Here is a 17,714-nt window from a genome sequence, read left to right as displayed (position 1 = left end):
ATGGTCCATCATCAGCATTCCGTCCGTCTGTATAAACAATTCTTGTTATCTCTATTTATCAGAAAGTACTGAATTGAAGGAATCTTTCTCAAACTTCATCTGTATATTCCACTTTTTACTTAGTTATGCATATTGCATTTTGGGACAAATTGGAAAACAACATGACCGATAGGTGGCCATCTTATACATGTATATGTTTCCGTAATTTTCATATGTCACAGTACTAGGTTTTGCTTAATTTGTGAGTATTCTGTATATTCAGGCAAAATGTTATGATGTCCGTCCTGCCTCGCTTCAACTTCGCATACATAAGCGTGATGTCTATTATGCACCTTTTCCTTTTTTTCACACATCCAAGATGGCCACAACGACCTCTGGTTGGCTGAAAACATATCCTGTAATAAATCATGATCTATTTTATGAATTCTAATGAAACGTGGTGAAGGGGGGATTATAACATAATCGCACTCATATAAAAAACAAAAACAAAAGTATGGAGTTATGGTTTAAAAAACCTGCCAAATAGACTTCTGATTGGTCAAAACTTATAATGATCAATTTGTATAAAATTTGGTATGTATACTGTATATATTCCGGCAATATAAGACAATGGCACTGAAAGTAAATTGCCTCTGTTTGTTTTGTTTGTTTTGTTTTTTTTTTCTTAAGAAATAAAAAGGCAGTTCTTTCCCAGCTTTTGGTTGGTGACAGTTAAAGTATATATTATCCAAGTTTCTGGATATATATTATAGGTCTAATTTCATATTGAGGCTGGGCATTTATGTCGTACAGAAATTTGTATTTGATTTTGTTACTGCTTTATAGACTAAAAATGGGAAAAGGGAAGGGGAGAGATATGCAATGATGCCAGATTGCCAAGATCCCTCTGGGATCTCTTGTTATTCATCTAAGATGTATTCAACCTGTTATTCAAATAATTCTGTTTGCTTATAGGTGAAGAAGTTTGCAGAAAGAAACAAAAAGGCAAGAATATTGTGTTTGGCTTTGATAAATGAGACTTACTGTTATGAAGGTATGTATTTTCCAAAATATCCTACATTTATTTTTATATGTTTGTACATTTGTCCATTGTCATCATTTTAACAACTTCACTTAATAGATTTTATATATGTTAATTATACTGTATATGAGAAAAGTGGCATGGTTGACAGTAAGATATACAATCTAAAACATATAAAGAATTTGTTTTATGAAATAAGGAAAGCTTTAAAAAAATTATTAAATACATTTTGGTGAATGATTATGTGGCAACATGAAAAATGTAAGAGAAACAGAGTAAAAACTGTCAAGGACTATATCGATTTGAAAGTGTTTTTACATGCATGCCTGTCAAAACATTTTGATGTTTTGACCGGACATGTGGTATGGCGGTCCGTCTTAAACTTTTGTTTTTCTGGAGATCTCCTCCTACAGGTATGCTTAATCACCGTGTCATGAAGTTGTGTTTTCCTGAACGGCAGATTAATTTGACAATATTTCCTAGAGTTATGGATCTTTTTTGTGCTATTTTGGGACTTGGTTAAAAAATGCAGAAACTTTTTTGTTTCTGCTTGAATTCTGCCCAAATTTTGTACATGTGTGGTACTACTAAATGCAATTGTGTGGTACTACTAAATGCAATTATGTTCAACATATGATACAGGTTTTGTTGTCAAAATATGGTCATTGTGTATCAAATTGAGGTGTTGGTCCTCCCTTTGTGATACAGCTTGTTTACAGGCTGATTAGAATCTTGGTAAGGTTTCATATCATGCTGTCTTACATTTTCAGGTATATTGCATTTGTTCCACAGTGACAGCCTGTTGTATAAAGATGAATTCAGAAATGTTTCATTATTAAATATTCCTTAGAACATTTGCCAGCAGATGCATCAATGGTTAATGACAATTCTACATGTTTATTTTAAATTTGTTATAAGGTGATGAAGTATTGAAGGATCACTTTGCAAGGGACCCAGCAGTTTTTGCAAAGTTTAAAGAGGCCATTCATATCCTTCCTAGTACATCAGATGCAGGTAATTATTTTTTAAATTTGATGCATGTACGTACAGGTGGTAATATGGATGTGAGTCAGGTTTTTTTGTACACTATTTAATTCAAGAATTGAAATACTATGTAATGAATAATAATAAATTAGATATCAATAAAATCATGTTATCAATAAATAACAATGACTTACATTGTGTGTAGGTTGGATGGACCATCGAAAAGTGTGCTTCATTTTTTGTTTGTTTTTTTTTGTTTTTAAGTGGTACCAGAAATCGAACAGAGAGGCCTGTCAGAAATGGTCCTAAAGGATGTAGCTGAAATGGATGTCCATGAGCTCAGGAGCATAGTAACTGCTGCGTGTGGACCTGAAAAAGCCTCATCAAGTAAGGCATTTAGAACTATTCATTTAATAATACTGCAGCTAATCTGAATTAACAGAGTGGAAGCCTTTATTAGTCCTCTACTGATGAAATCAGCAGGGGTCTATAGGTTGCTGCCCTGACTGTCTGTCAGACTGCCCACTCAAGTCTTCTGCATTTTTCTGTCATGCTTCAAGGCATATTAGAGAAATTTGGTATGTAACTTCAGTATGGTTAGCTACAGATCAAGTTGACTTTCGTAAACGCTTCTCTGATTTTTGCAGGCATTATGACCCTTTGCGGTAGGGGACATGTTTTGCCTCAGCAATATTCTCAGAATGCTTGTTTTATTATACCTTAAATAATGCAACAGAAATGTCTTTAAAATAGTTAAATTATAATCTGTTTTAATGTTGCTGATGCTGTATATTTATCTTGGAGTTCGTCTGAATCTTTGGATGTTTTGTTTGCTGAAAATTATTCACCTATTTATGTTGAACTTGCTGGTATCAATATATATATGGGAATAAAGATGGATAGACATACTAGAACATATGTTGAAGTTTGATATGTTTAATTCATTTATAGGTGTATTTTAATTCATTTACTGGGTAATAATAATCATCTTTAAGATTACCGTTGTAATTTTTTCCATGCTGTTTTCAGCTAGAGATGACAGAAGGAACCGGTTTCGACCAGAAAATGCACCACAATGGTGGAAGGACACTGGACTGCCATTTGTGTCGGTTAACCATCCTAAAGGTAATGTGACTTAGCAATTTGAAATAGTTCTATACAACAATGTTCTTTATACCCCCGCAACGAAGCTAGGGGATATACTGGAATCAGGTTGTCTGTCCGTCTGTCTGTAGACACATTTTGTCCGGACAACTCCTCCTAAACCTAAGGGACAATTTCAATGAAACTTCACACAAATATAAAGGACCATGTGTAGATATGCATCTCACTTTCTTTTTCTCAAAATTATGGTTTCTATGGCAACTGGTCATTGTAAACAGGGTTTTAATGTCCATACAACTCTTCCATAACCTGTGGACGGATTTCAACAAATTTCACATATATCCGTCATGCACGGGTTATCTTAGTTAGCCTATAATTAACAGTTCCAATTTACCATTGACTTGTGCAGATTGCGGGGGCATTAGTCAGCCATCCTGGCGACAGTTCTAGTTTTAAATAATTTGGCTGCCACAAGTACTGATAATGGAGAAAAGGTACAAATGGTTGTGCATGACTTCCATTTCCTACACACTGTGAATACATGTATATTGTTTAGTTTTAACGACTATATACGGTACTTTGATTCCAGATTTGTTCTGGGTAGCCAATCATAGAACTTTCTCAAGAACTCAATATCATTTCACAGTCTGCTCTTCTAGAACATTGCATAGCAAAACTGAATGCACATCTCTAACAATATGTATTTGGGGGAAAAGCCAGGGCCAATCACTTGGACGATTCTTATCTTTTGAAGAGAACAGAGGAGTGATGTGACTTTTGAAGTCGTTTTCTTTTACCATTATGTGACCTAGGGCTTCCTTTGGTCTTTATCTAGAAATCAAATAACACCTTTTGTCTCATCCATGAGCTGGCATAAAACATACAACTGAGCTTAAGTATTTTACTTTAACCAAGATATCTATCAATTCATACCAATTAACATATTTTCTGGAGTTCTATATGCCAACTTGGGGAAAAACAAATCATCTATCACTTGAAAGATTGATCACATTCCTTCATGTATGTATCAGACATAGGTGTATTTGGAAGAATTTTTTTCATTTTTGAAATAACTTCTATACCTATGATATTTCTTTCTTGCAGGACAACGTAAATTTGGGAGAGCAGATCTTTGTCGCCTCGTGACAGCCTTCCAACATGTCAATGCTGCTGTGACTGTCACTGCCTCCTCTACCTCTGTGGCCACAACTGCCTCCTCTACCTCTGTGGCCACAACTGCCTCCTCTACCTCTGTGGCCACAACTGCCTCCTCGACCTCTGTGGCCACAACTGCCTCCTCTACCTCTGTGGCCACAACTGCCTCCTCGACCTCTGTGGCCACAACTGCCTCCTCTACCTCTGTGGCCACAACTGCCTCCTCTATCTCTGTGGCCACAACTACCTCCTCTACCTCTGTGGCCACAGCTGCCTCCTCTACCTCTGTGGCCACAACTGCCTCCTCTACCTCTGTGGCCACAACTGCCTCCTCTACCTCTGTGGCCACAACTGCCTCCTCTACCTCTGTGGCCACAACTGCCTCCTCTACCTCTGTGGCCACAACTGCCTCATCTGCCTCTTCCTTGAAGGGTATTTCTTCTCCTGGGACCTCATTTGGATCTCTCCATTCCCAAAGCACACTGAGAAGGAAATTGCACCTTAATAACTTGTTGAAACAAGAGGTAAGTTAAATATCCACTTTTTTATTGGGATTTGAGCTCATCTAGTCTTCTTTTACTAAATCAGACTAAAACAGCTCTGAAATTAATTGTTATAGTAGCAAAATTTATCTTACAGGTATTAATTCATATTTTAGGCAAAGGATTACTATGCAGTAATGAAAGTTCTTGGGACATGTGAAGATTGGCAGGAGTTTTGCTGTCTCTGTGATGATGTAAAGTCAGAACTGCCAACTCTTTCGGAACAATTGTCAAACTCGTGGACAGTTCCAACACTACTGGACAGCAACCCACTGTCAGGGATTTTAGTCATTGCATAGTATATTATGTGACTGGTGCTAATTTCTAATCTTGCTTGGAGGAGCGATATCAAGTGACAAGTCATTAATTTCTTAACAAATCTCCTCTGAATAGAAAAGTTTTAAGTAACCTCATGTGAAGTTCAAAATTTATCATCATTATCTTACTATCAGTGTTAAAACCATCCTTAAATGACCTTAGCTATTGATAGGACATTAAGCAAATATAAAACGAAACCGTTATAAATTCAATGTTCTTAATCCCCCACCTTTTAATAGATAGTCTTTGGTCTTAGCTTTGTTTGATAATGACTTTATTTTACAGATACAAGAACCACATTCCTGCATCAGTAGGAAACCGCGTCTGCTTGACTGCAAAGGCGGATGGGAATTGTATTTTTAATTCGATTTCCACATCTCTGTATGGAAATGAAACCAATGCCAAGTTGGTTCGGTTAGCATCAGTTGTCCACATGGCAGAATATGTGTTGGATTACTCAAAATATGTATGTTTATTCTTTAATATTTACTTTATTACATGAGTTAAAGCACTTGGCATCATTTTGCAGCTCTTAAGTTATTCATTTATGTTTCTCAAAAGTAAAGCATCAATTTCTACCTGTAAAGAAATGATTAAATCTACTAATATAAATTATAAAAATATGGTTGTGGTTGGTGCAACAAAGGGTAATATAGGTATCATTGGGTTGAACTTGGACGAATAATTTAAGCCAACAGTCATATATGGATGAATTAATGATAGTGGTTCATTGGTTCTACACATTTTCTGTTGGTATCAAAACTGAGTTTATCTTAAATAAGAGCAAAAGAATGGTTGGGATATTAATTCCATAACTTTTAAAATTTTCACACTGGTCTGGTTTTTTTTTTGGACATGATATTATTTACACAACAGTTCATCATTATTGCCTTTAATTGATGGTTATCTCAAGGAACTAATAGAATTTTAACTGTTTGAACAGATTGTAGAGGAATTCAAAGAAAATGCTCAAGCGTGGATTGCTGCAATTTGTGGAAATCCACCCACAGGCGACCTCCGCAATCTAGCAGTTATAGAAAAAATCTGCAGGGAGGAAATAATGGAAACTGTTAGGAATCCTTACAGAGACTGCTGTAAGTACTCAAATTCCTTTCATTAAATTTTTATCAACTTAAGAAAACTTTAACAAAAGTAACAAAATTATCTTGAATAATTATGTGCTTTAGAGCTATTATTGTTTGTAAAGTATTTGCATTTGCAATGAAAGGTTGAAATAAATGTATATATATATATATCCAATACATCATTATAATCATTATATTTCCATATTCTTCATTAGAATTGCTCTCATAAAACATAATAGAAATATATATACATTTATAGAAATATAAATACATTCATAAATTTGGTTGTTTTTTCGCTATATATTTTTCAACTTGCTTTATTGTAAAATTATGTGAATGAATAAATATGATCACTAGATAGCATGTATCAAGCAGTGTGTGTCAGTTGGTGCGTTGTTACTGAATTTCACTAACCCATATATTTATTTATACTATTTAGCCATGTTCCATCTTCATATGGTGGCAAATGTATTGCGACGGCCCATCACCAACCACTTCAGTGGTAATCGCCACGAATTTCTGCTGGGACAATACTTGTTCCCACCTTTAAGTGAGGTGTTGTACCCTGCAGCCATCCATCTTGCATGGGTACCAACCAAACCGAGCAGGTATAATATCCTAAATTTTGAACAAAATAAGAAAATAGGGTGGCATGAGCCTCTATGAAATATAAAATGAAGGGTTTTGGCCAGAATAAACTACAAATTAATTACATATTAAATATACCTTGTATAAAGATGTTATATGTATGATTTGTTTAAAGACATTTAATAGAATTGTTGACTGTGTGAAGCATGAAGTGCGATATTCAGCCTTTTCCTTTTTACTGCAGGTATGCAACAATTAATCATGTTGTGCCAGCAGTTTGTCCTCTTGGCCCCTTTGGGACACATTTAGATGAATGTGTGTTTGAGGGTTTGCAATGCTGCACAGTTATGCACAATGCAAATCCGGAAATTAATCCTAAGTGGATTGAGTGCAGCAGGTGTGGGCAATGGATGCACGATGTTTGCATCAAAATGGACATTTCTAACATCACAGAGGAGGATGAGTTTTTCTGTGGATGTGACAGAATTGCAAATGAAAAAGTAAAGCTGAAAAGGTAAGAGAGCTAAGAATGTAATGACACTTTTCAAACTGAGACTATCATACATTACAATTTATTAGTCTTCAGCATGTTCTGATCTTGCCTTCGACTCTTGTGGAGGAAAACGAGACTAGTAGCAACCTTGGCAACAGGTATCAAAATCAATCGTGTAATAGAATGGATTTAAAAATGTCCCAATGTTCATTATACAATATGTACACCTTACGTGATTTGATTTAGATAGTGACTCTTTTGTTTTTGAAATGTTATAATTTGTGAAAAACAACTTGTTTCCTCATATATATTAATTACTTTACAATAAGCTAACTCTGCAATTTGATAAGATACAACCCAATAATTTTGGCATAAGCACCATTTCACATCATTTCAATTTGCATACTAATGATTAAAAAAAAACTATAATTCTGTCAAATTTACAAAAGTTAGTTATCACAAACAAATAGTTATGATTGCATTGTTTATGAATAAGCTGTCAGAATTTGACATTGATATTTCAGCATTGCCTGGTACAAGAAACTTACTGTTAAATCTTGTAAAAGCATTGTTAGATTTGAGGTATACTTCATTGCATCCGTTGACTTAAAAAGTTCAAAAATGTTTTACTAACTGAAGTTTGATTTTGTAACATAAGATAAGCATTTGTAATTCATAGTCATTCCAATAAATTGGGAATGTATTTGAATTAACCTCACCAGCCATGATATTTTGCCCTTGTGCCTTCCAACAATTCCTTCCTACTTCCAATCACAATCTACATATGCATGATATGTATGCATCTTATCTTTACATATAAGTCATGCATCTTGTTTACGCATTGATAAAGCATCTTCTCTGTTGTATCTTAAAAGATATGACCATGAGTCTGAACAGCATGACAGGTATAAGGCATTGCCTATTTTAACCAATGGATGAACATGCATCTCAATTTGGATATTGAATATTATGAGTCTTATACTTAATTAAGGTCACTGTCCCATGTTGATTGTTTTCCTGCTTGTTCTTTAACTATGAATAAGTTTGTTTGTTTGTTTGTTTGTTTGTTTTTGTTTAACGTTCTATTAACAGCCAGGGTTATGAATCAAAGAATAACACTGAATATACCTTTTGTACGTGTTGATAATTAATTTTCTATTGTTTGTATGCAGAATGTGGCTTATTGATTGGTTGATTTTTTTTTCATACCTCTGTAATTATATAAATGGCCCGAAAATGTGACGTCACAGTATCACCATTAACATTGCGTATTGGTTTGTAAAATTAGATCAGTAAAATGGTACATGAAACATGCTTTAAATTTAAAAATTTAAAATCATTTTCAAATATTAATTATAATTATAAGTATTGGTGTGAATTATTTTTAGTTTCATAGGGTTATGAAAAAAAAAATGTTTGCCAACTTTTCATAGGAATCAGCTACGCAGATTCATAGTTTGCATACAATTTTTTTGTACACCCTTATGAACCAAAAAAGAAAAAAAGACATCTGTGTTAATACCGTTTTCCCCCTGCACATCGCATTCCAGGGTTATAAAGTAACACCCCCATGGTTCTGTGCATCACACATTTTGTGAACACGATAGAGACCAAACAGTTGGGCACATCTTAATCAAACTTGGTTCACATGCTACTTATGGACATTGATTTATTAGATTTTAACATCATTGTTTCTGAATTATACTTAATTTGAAACTATTTGCGCATTGAGTCTCTTGAAATAATTTGGATGGTGCCTATTAAAGTTATAATAGAAACTGTAGGTTATGCATGTACCTCACTAGATATTTGTTCTTCATCTGCATTATTTGTTACCATAAAGATAAAATCTTCATACATATTTACTTTGGGTTCTCAAATTTTGGAGGAGCTATGCATGCCATCCCCTCCTTGCTAGGGGTTTTCTATATTCTTGTGTTACATTTGTACTCATATATCTTGTATCAACATTTCAAGATCTACTTTTGGTATAAAATACATTGTTGCAGTTGAATTTCAGGACCAGTTTTTAATTTATTTATTTTGTTTCAGGATATTGTTGCTGACAACTCTACATCATTGCGTAGATACGTCAACAAAAATGATGGTTACCGAAAATTTAAAAGATATTTGGCAATGGGCAGATCCGGGCCATTTGAGGATGATTTGGTAATCATTTAAAATTATGTACTATTTGAATTGAATATATCTTAGCTCACATACTATACAGAGTGATCATGTGTTTGCTATGGAAAATATAAACCTATCTGACATTGGTAAGGAAAGACAGCTGCGCTATGATGTAGCTTAACCATATTACAAATGATCAGTAGATTAAGTTGAGAAAACAATTAATTAATATGTCATTTGGGAAATTTATAAATTAATTAATATGTCATTTGGATAATTTATTCAAGTATTGGTGTGTTCCTGGGCAGGGATATCTCGACCTGATTGAATGAGTTTGGCTAGACTACACTTGGCGAGCCTCTTACTGTAAACCAAACTCTTATACTCTGGATGAGATACATACCTGTCCACGAAACTTACCATGGATGATTCAATCATTCTCATACAGTATGTACGTGTCTTAATCACATACAATAGTAGTTGTATGCTGACAACGAACGTCACCATTATATCCGGTAATCATATGAAAATAACTTGTCTTCAACATAAAAGACTGTACAAATTATATTTATGTTATCTTTCAGATGGTGGAAATATCGGTTGAGTTGCAGAAACTCCTGAATGGTACTCCATCTGATGCCATTGAAATTTTCATGCCAGAGGTTTGTTGTGAAGTTTTGCATTTACAGCTGAACATTTCCATAATTACTGCCCCAAATTGATATTTAAGGTATATTAAACTACATCTATAGAAGTTCCTGTCCTATGAGAATTACCATGAAAACTGCAAATTTTGGCAATTTTGATAAAACTGGAAATAATTCCATTATTGCCTAATAGGCAAAAAAAAAAAAAAAAAAAAAACATGAAAAGCCCTAGATCTTCCAATACATTACAATATATTTCAGATTGTCAGAAAAAAATTAATTAATTCAAATTTAATAGCTCCATACTAGAAGGTTGCAAAAAATCAAACTCAGCTGTTTTACCAAGAAAGTACTGAAAGAGATTATTGTTTTTTGTAATTTCTTCAATTACAATCATTTCAAAATAATTTTTCTCCAGTGAAAAACTTTTCATGGCTCTTATTTTCAAAGCTTGAAAGAAACTGTACAAACCAGGTTTGCGAATATTTTATTCCATGCATTCAGGTCATAAGATTTGTTAAGTGATTCTTGGACATTCTATCTTTATTCATTTTTTTCTCTCTCTTTTTTTAGACATTGATGCAGATACTTCAACATAAAGAAGGGATGAACAGAATTCTGGCTGTATATGTCCTCTTGGGAAATTTTGTGTTATGCAAGGGAAGCATGACCTGTTATAATGGACGTTCATATGTAACAAAAGTACAATTATCAGATAGTTAAAAAGGATATGATAATGAACTAATACATATATTTGTAAATAAGATAAAGGGTCATCGCGGTAAAAACGTTATTTTCATTGAATGTACATGTTTTGTTCCTTTCCAGTTATGTTTCTATGCTATCCCAATATTCACAGTCGAACCCTGCTGGACCACATTATTTAGTTTGGAATTCCTCTCTAAAATTATTTTTGAATCATCGCGTGACTGTTTTGAAATCGAGGCAATTTTATTTGTAAAAACAAACACACATGACTTAAAGTCGAAATATTCCATCTGGGTTAGTTGGATAACGATATTATACAGTGGTTTAAATGTTAAATAACACCTTCTGTACATATTCCGGCGCAGATATTTATGTGTATATAAGTGTAAACACTGTACATATACTAAAGTAACGTTAGCGAAGTACTAATACAGACTGTAAAAATATTACTGAGTTTATTATGGTCTAGTATCCAGCAATCAAGCAGAATACAAGCAGCGTCCGTATTACTACAGTCATTCTATTGTACTGCTTCTCCAGTGTAATTCTAGGGTTGTCTTTGACCCAATTGGCCATTATTCTCTTTATTGAGGAAGCTGTTATCGTTTTCAACCACAGTCGATTGTTGTGCACATGCGTTTTATCGTGTATGTCACAAAATTTACATATCCAGACTGTTGATCAATGAATTGTGATAACCTTTTTATAATTAATAATTGATGTTTTTTATATACATATATCATCAAATTCGAATGGTTATTGTTCATAAGGTTATAGTTTTTGAAGATTACCCAATAATATGAAAAAATACAAAATAAAAATTGGTTTACCATGATGTCCTTTTAAGTAATAAGATGACAATGGCAAAATACAACTGTTTTTGTTTGAGAATTGCATATTGTAATAAACGAAATTTCAGTCTGTTGGTACATTGTAAAAAGACTAGATACTAATGTATAGCCACAACCATATTCATAATTGCATTTGTAGAGCCAATTTAACATGTTACATTGTTACACCATATTAATTTGCACATTTTTAGCTCCTGAACGGCTTGTGTTATTTGCATACATGTTGCTGATTTTTTTTTTTTTTTTTGTGACCAAAGTTAAATTGTTCATGTACAAGATGAACATAGGTGTTCTGAGTATTGAGTCCTATGGGTCAGTGACGGTAAGGGGTTTAGGATTGCTTACAGAGTTTTTGAAATTAATTTCTTGAAAATGGTCATTGATGTAACTTATGAAGACTGTCATGTGTTTTTAATAACCCGACAACCTTAGATTAAATCAGTAAATAACAATTTGCAGTCAAGATTCCATGGCTAGAAGTCAACCAAAATTGTGAATTATATGGTCCGTGACTGACCCCCAGGGATTGATGGGCAGGCCCAAAAGGGTCAAATTAACTGAAATTTCAAAAAAAAAAAAACATCTTCTCAAACCCCAATTAAGGTAGAATCAAATATTTTTTATAGATAGAAGGGTCTTAAGGTACTGTACCAAAATAGGGAATTTCATGACACTATGGTCTCATGTTTGCCCCTTGGGAGGGGATTAACTTAACTATAGTTTATATAGGGAAATCACATTTTTGGCTATCATTTGTTAGCTCACCGGTTACGAGTATCCATGAGCTAATGCTGTGCCCCCGGCATCCGGGTCAGCGTCCCACCGCACTTCAAATATTTTGGGATCAGCTTTTGGAAAGCTTGTAAGTCCAAAAGTATACATCTCACACCCTTCTTATTTGGTTTATACATTCATTAGAGGTCTAAAAGTGATGTTATGGCAAATCATGGTGGAAAAGATTGTGATTTTTTTTTTGACATTTTACCATTTAGTGGACTTAATTTTTTTGACACCAAAACGCACTTAAAAGAATTTTGGGGTAAGTTTTGGAAAGCTTGTAAGTCCACACCCTTCTTACTTAGTTTATACATCCATTTGAGGTTTAGGAGCGATATTATGTGACGTACAATTTCAAACTGACATGCGTATACATACATAAGAAATGAATGCATAGTGTGATTGCTGCTGCCGGTGAGCTTTCGCAATCATTGATTGCACTTGTTTTATTTCTATTGGAATTCATTTCTAACTTGTTTCAAATTTGCAGGATGGGATGACAGTTTGATGGTATGTACATGTTGGACAGACTGAACCCTGGGGACTAATGGATGGGGTCAGCAAGGGTCAAATTTATTGAAATTTCAAAATAAAATAAAGTAGAGTCAAAAAAGGTCCTTAAGGTGCTTTACCAAAATTGTGAATTTTATTACCCTTGGGGTCACGTTTGCCCCTAGGGAGGGAGTAAACTTTCTTATAGTTAAATAGGGAAATCACATTTTTGATTATTATTTGTTAGAAAAAAATTTTTACTGTCGCCATTTTTAAGAAATTTTGATGTGACATTTTTGGAAAAAATATAACTAAATTGACTAATTTTGAAAACGAAAACCTCCCATCTGAGCAAATGATATCTCTTCATATATGATTTAACACTTGCATGGGCGTATGCTGCCCATCTTTGCCTTTTATTTGTGTTTGACATAACCATTGCTTTTTATATGTATATTTATGTGTTTTTAAGTTCATTTTAATAAAATAATATGGAAGGCCACTCACAGAGGTGAGCCCAAATATTTTGCCATGATTCTGTGTCATTGTCATCTGTACATATAAAGCAAACAAAGCTCGCAGCATTTAAGGTATTTATACATTATATGTAAAAGGAGTGGAGTAAGTTTTTCCTTGCCATGGGACACAAAGCAAAAAAGATTGTTCTCTCAATAAAACATACTTTAAATCTTGTGTTATCAATGTTGGTGTATTCTGCTGCTGACTCGGGTGAATTAGAACTCCTAGAATACTATTCTGGTGATCATCATCAATCGTGTACCTAGTGTATTGATATCATGATAGGGACATGTGTATATGACGTATAGAGGACACATCAACTGGGACAATGTCTAGGTATATCACTATACAATTATTGCCCTTGTTCCGGGTTGACATTGATATTTGACCACCCGAGAGGTGTCATGTCACCCGAGGGTGGGCAAATATTCATGTCAACCGGGAACAAGGGCAGTAATTGTTTTATTATACCGACAAAAACATAAGTGAATTAATTTTGGTATCAATAAGTTTATTACTATCAACAGTTTTTAAGAAAAAATTTTAAGAGGTACTTCTAGAATTAAGCACCACAACCCATAACACAACAGATAAAACCTTTAAGAATTAGGCACCATCAGATTCTGATCCACAAGCACCACCACCCATAACACCACATATAAAACCTTCTAGAATTAAGCACCACAGCCCATAACACAACAGATAAAACCTTCTAGAATTAAGCACCACAGCCCACAAGACAACAGATAAAACCTTTAAGAATTAGGCACCATCAGATTCTGACCCACAAGCACCACCATCCATAACACCACATATAAAACCTTCTAGAATTAAGCACCACAGCCCATAAGACAACAGATAAAACCTTTAAGAATTAGGCACCATCAGATTCTGACCCACAAGCACCACGACCCATAACACCACATATAAAACCTTCTAGAATTAAGCACCACAGCCCATAACACAACAGATAAAACCTTTAAGAATTAGGCACTATCAGATTCTGATCCACAAGCACCACGACCCATAACACCACATATAAAACCTTCTAGAATTAAGCACCACAGCCCATAACACAACAGATAAAACCTTCTAGAATTAAGCACCACAGCCCACAAGACAACAGATAAAACCTTTAAGAATTAGGCACCATCAGATTCTGACCCACAAGCACCACCATCCATAACACCACATATAAAACCTTCTAGAATTAAGCACCACAGCCCATAAGACAACAGATAAAACCTTTAAGAATTAGGCACCATCAGATTCTAACCCACAAGCACCACCACCCATAACACCACATATAAAACCTTCCAGAATTAAGCACCACAGCCCATAACACAACAGATAAAACCTTTAAGAATTAGGCACCATCAGATTCTGATCCACAAGCACCACGACCCATAACACCACATATAAAACCTTCTAGAATTAAGCACCACAGCCCATAACACAACAGATAAAACCTTTAAGAATTAGGCACCGTCAGATTCTGACCCACAAGCACCACCACCCATAACACCACATATAAAACCTTCTAGAATTAAGCACCACAGCCCATAACACAACAGATAAAACCTTTAAGAATTAGGCACCATCAGATTCTGACCCACAAGCACCACCACCCATAACACCACATATAAAACCTTCTAGAATTAAGCACCACAGCCCATAAGACAACAGATAAAACCTTTAAGAATTAAGCACCATCAGATTCTGACCCACAAGCACCACGACCCATAACACCACATATAAAACCTTCTAGAATTAAGCACCACAGCCCATAACACAACAGAAAAAACCTTTAAGAATTAGGCACCATCAGATTCTGACCCACAAGCACCACAACCCATAACACCACATATAAAACCTTCTTGAATTAAGCACCACAGCCCATAACACAACAGATAAAACCTTTAAGAATTAAGCACCATCAGATTCTGACCCACAAGCACCACGACCCATAACACCACATATAAAACCTTCCAGAATTAAGCACCACAGCCCATAACACAACAGAAAAAACCTTTAAGAATTAGGCACCATCAGATTCTGACCCACAAGCACCACCACCCATAACACCACATATAAAACCTTCCAGAATTAAGCACCACAGCCCATAACACAACAGATAAAACCTTTAATAATTAGGCACCATCAGATTCTGACCCGCAAGCACCACGACCCATAACACCACATATAAAACCTTCTAGAACTAAGCACCACAGCCCATAACACAACAGATAAAACCTTTAAGAATTAGGCACCATCAGATTCTGACCCACAAGCACCACGACCCATAACACCACATATAAAACCTTCTAGAATTAAGCACCACAGCCCATAAGACAACAGATAAAACCTTTAAGAATTAGGCACCATCAAATTCTGACCCACAAGCACCACGACCCATAACACCACATATAAAACCTTCTAGAACTAAGCACCACAGCCCATAACACAACAGATAAAACCTTTAAGAATTAGGCACCATCAGATTCTGATCCACAAGCACCACGACCCATAACACCACATATAAAACCTTCTAGAATTAAGCACCACAGCCCATAACACAACAGATAAAACCTTTAAGAATTAGGCATCATCGGAGTCTGCCCCACAAGCACCACGACCCATAACACCACATATAAAACCTTCTAGAATTACACAACAGATAAACGCAGTTTATATATACATGTACGTATATATATATATTACCAAGTATATACATTTGTATATATGACACCATACATTTTTAGTACATTGTATGTGGTTGGAACAGAGCTGGTTATTTGCACCACAAGTGCAATGAACAAGATTTATTATTGGCTCAGCATTACACCTAAAAAATACAAAGTGTGTGCTAATTCAATCAGATTTTATTAAACATGTCTCGTTTGATGGCTATAAGCACCACAACCTTAAACAAGAAGTGGATACAAAAAAAACTGTATAAAACTTACGCAAAGTCAGTATGTAAGCAATGACAGCTTGTCAATCTAGATATACTCTTCTGTAATATATATATGTCAAGTAATTATATCGTAGAATGTGTGCCTTAAAGGTCTTACAAACACATCAATTTGCCATAAATGTAACCTTGATTGATTGATTGATGGGGCTTAACGTCCTTGTTCCGGTTATAACCGAGCCTAGGACACAGAAAAATGTAACCTAAAGGACATTCGCGTATATAACCAGGTTTGTTTACATTCGAGTGCGCAGGCTCACAAGCCAGGAAGTGAAGAAATTAGCCAATCAGACGGTGGTGCTTAGTGTGGTTCTTGCGTGCTTTCCGGATGTATATTATATCTGGACTATAGGCGTCGAGTACGCCTCGAAATCGCTCTGGCTATCGTAAATAAATGAGGTCAATTCCATCTTCCTGGCTTCATCTGTGTTTATTATCTTTGACATCAACTACATACAAGTATAGTACAGGTGTATTGACTCAGTGATAGTTCTACGTAGATAGATTGACTGTAACGAAAAGAAACAGTACTTATTAGACTAATTAACTAAGCAACAGTTACTATTATGCCTTATCATCTATAACACATGACGAGTTTGATCTGTAGATGAGATCGAGACAACTCGCCCTCTACTATTCAGTATACAATACACATGATTTGACAAGACTAGGACGTTTCGGCCCAGAATGAATTTAACCGAACCTGATAAATATAGCAAAATACAATACTATTACGATACTATTACTCTTACACATTTATAGCGAGTTAAACAGCAATGAAACAGCAATGTATCAATCATATCATAGCATACAAATACAGCAGAAATCAAGTGATAGACTAGAATCAGAATGCACGAGGGACTTGTCGTCTGTCCACGGTTCACCGACATATTTATATATTGGCCGAATTATCCAAAATGACATTATAACATGATGACATGGATTCCTAAACAAGCATAAATCATATTCAAATCATTCAACAGTAATTAGTTACCGTATCGTATCCTACGATAGTCCGAACGAATCTTCTCATACTCAAAACATGTGCTGCGCTTGGATAACGCTATCCCATAATATTCGTCTATACTAAAACCGGAAACCGGATAACCGTATTTTCCGGAATCTTAACAAAATTACCACAAATGAAACTAAACAATAAATTCAACATAAAACTAACATTTAGGCCGTAACATGGACTTTGGGATTTTCCATAAACTTGCTATATTTAGTAACAATCTAAAGATAGATTTTTTGAATTCCAGTGTTTATAAATAACTAGTATAATAGTTTAAGGTGCGTTTCTTGGTCATGTATCTGTATTTGCGC

General features: G+C 34.9%; 1 protein-coding gene and 1 long non-coding RNA gene across 2 annotated transcripts; one reads left to right on the top strand and one right to left on the bottom strand.

Annotated features, from left to right (window-relative positions):
• Positions 1 to 27: 27 nt before the first annotated feature.
• On the top strand, positions 28 to 13,430 carry LOC117327133 (serine-rich adhesin for platelets-like). Its single transcript, XM_033883980.1, has 14 exons — positions 28 to 397; positions 955 to 1,033; positions 1,940 to 2,035; positions 2,270 to 2,392; positions 3,035 to 3,130; positions 4,214 to 4,788; positions 4,923 to 5,080; positions 5,410 to 5,590; positions 6,068 to 6,218; positions 6,649 to 6,817; positions 7,042 to 7,311; positions 9,343 to 9,459; positions 10,005 to 10,082; positions 10,641 to 13,430. Coding segments are annotated over exons 1-13 (2,055 nt in total). The 5' UTR covers positions 28 to 358; the 3' UTR covers positions 10,006 to 10,082; positions 10,641 to 13,430.
• A 3,372-nt stretch (positions 13,431 to 16,802) lies between these two features.
• Positions 16,803 to 17,573, bottom strand: LOC117327132. The gene is made up of 2 exons (XR_004532580.1): positions 17,383 to 17,573; positions 16,803 to 16,897 (listed from the first exon to the last, which is right to left on the bottom strand). It is a non-coding gene; the product is annotated as an uncharacterized LOC117327132 (long non-coding RNA).
• Positions 17,574 to 17,714: the final 141 nt, after the last annotated feature.

The sequence above is a fragment of the Pecten maximus genome, chromosome 5, assembly GCF_902652985.1.
Source record: "Pecten maximus chromosome 5, xPecMax1.1, whole genome shotgun sequence".
In the NCBI taxonomy this organism is placed as follows: Eukaryota; Metazoa; Mollusca; class Bivalvia; order Pectinida; family Pectinidae; genus Pecten; species Pecten maximus.
Note: the sequence above shows the minus strand (reverse complement) of the source record. Positions and strands in the feature narration are given on the sequence as shown.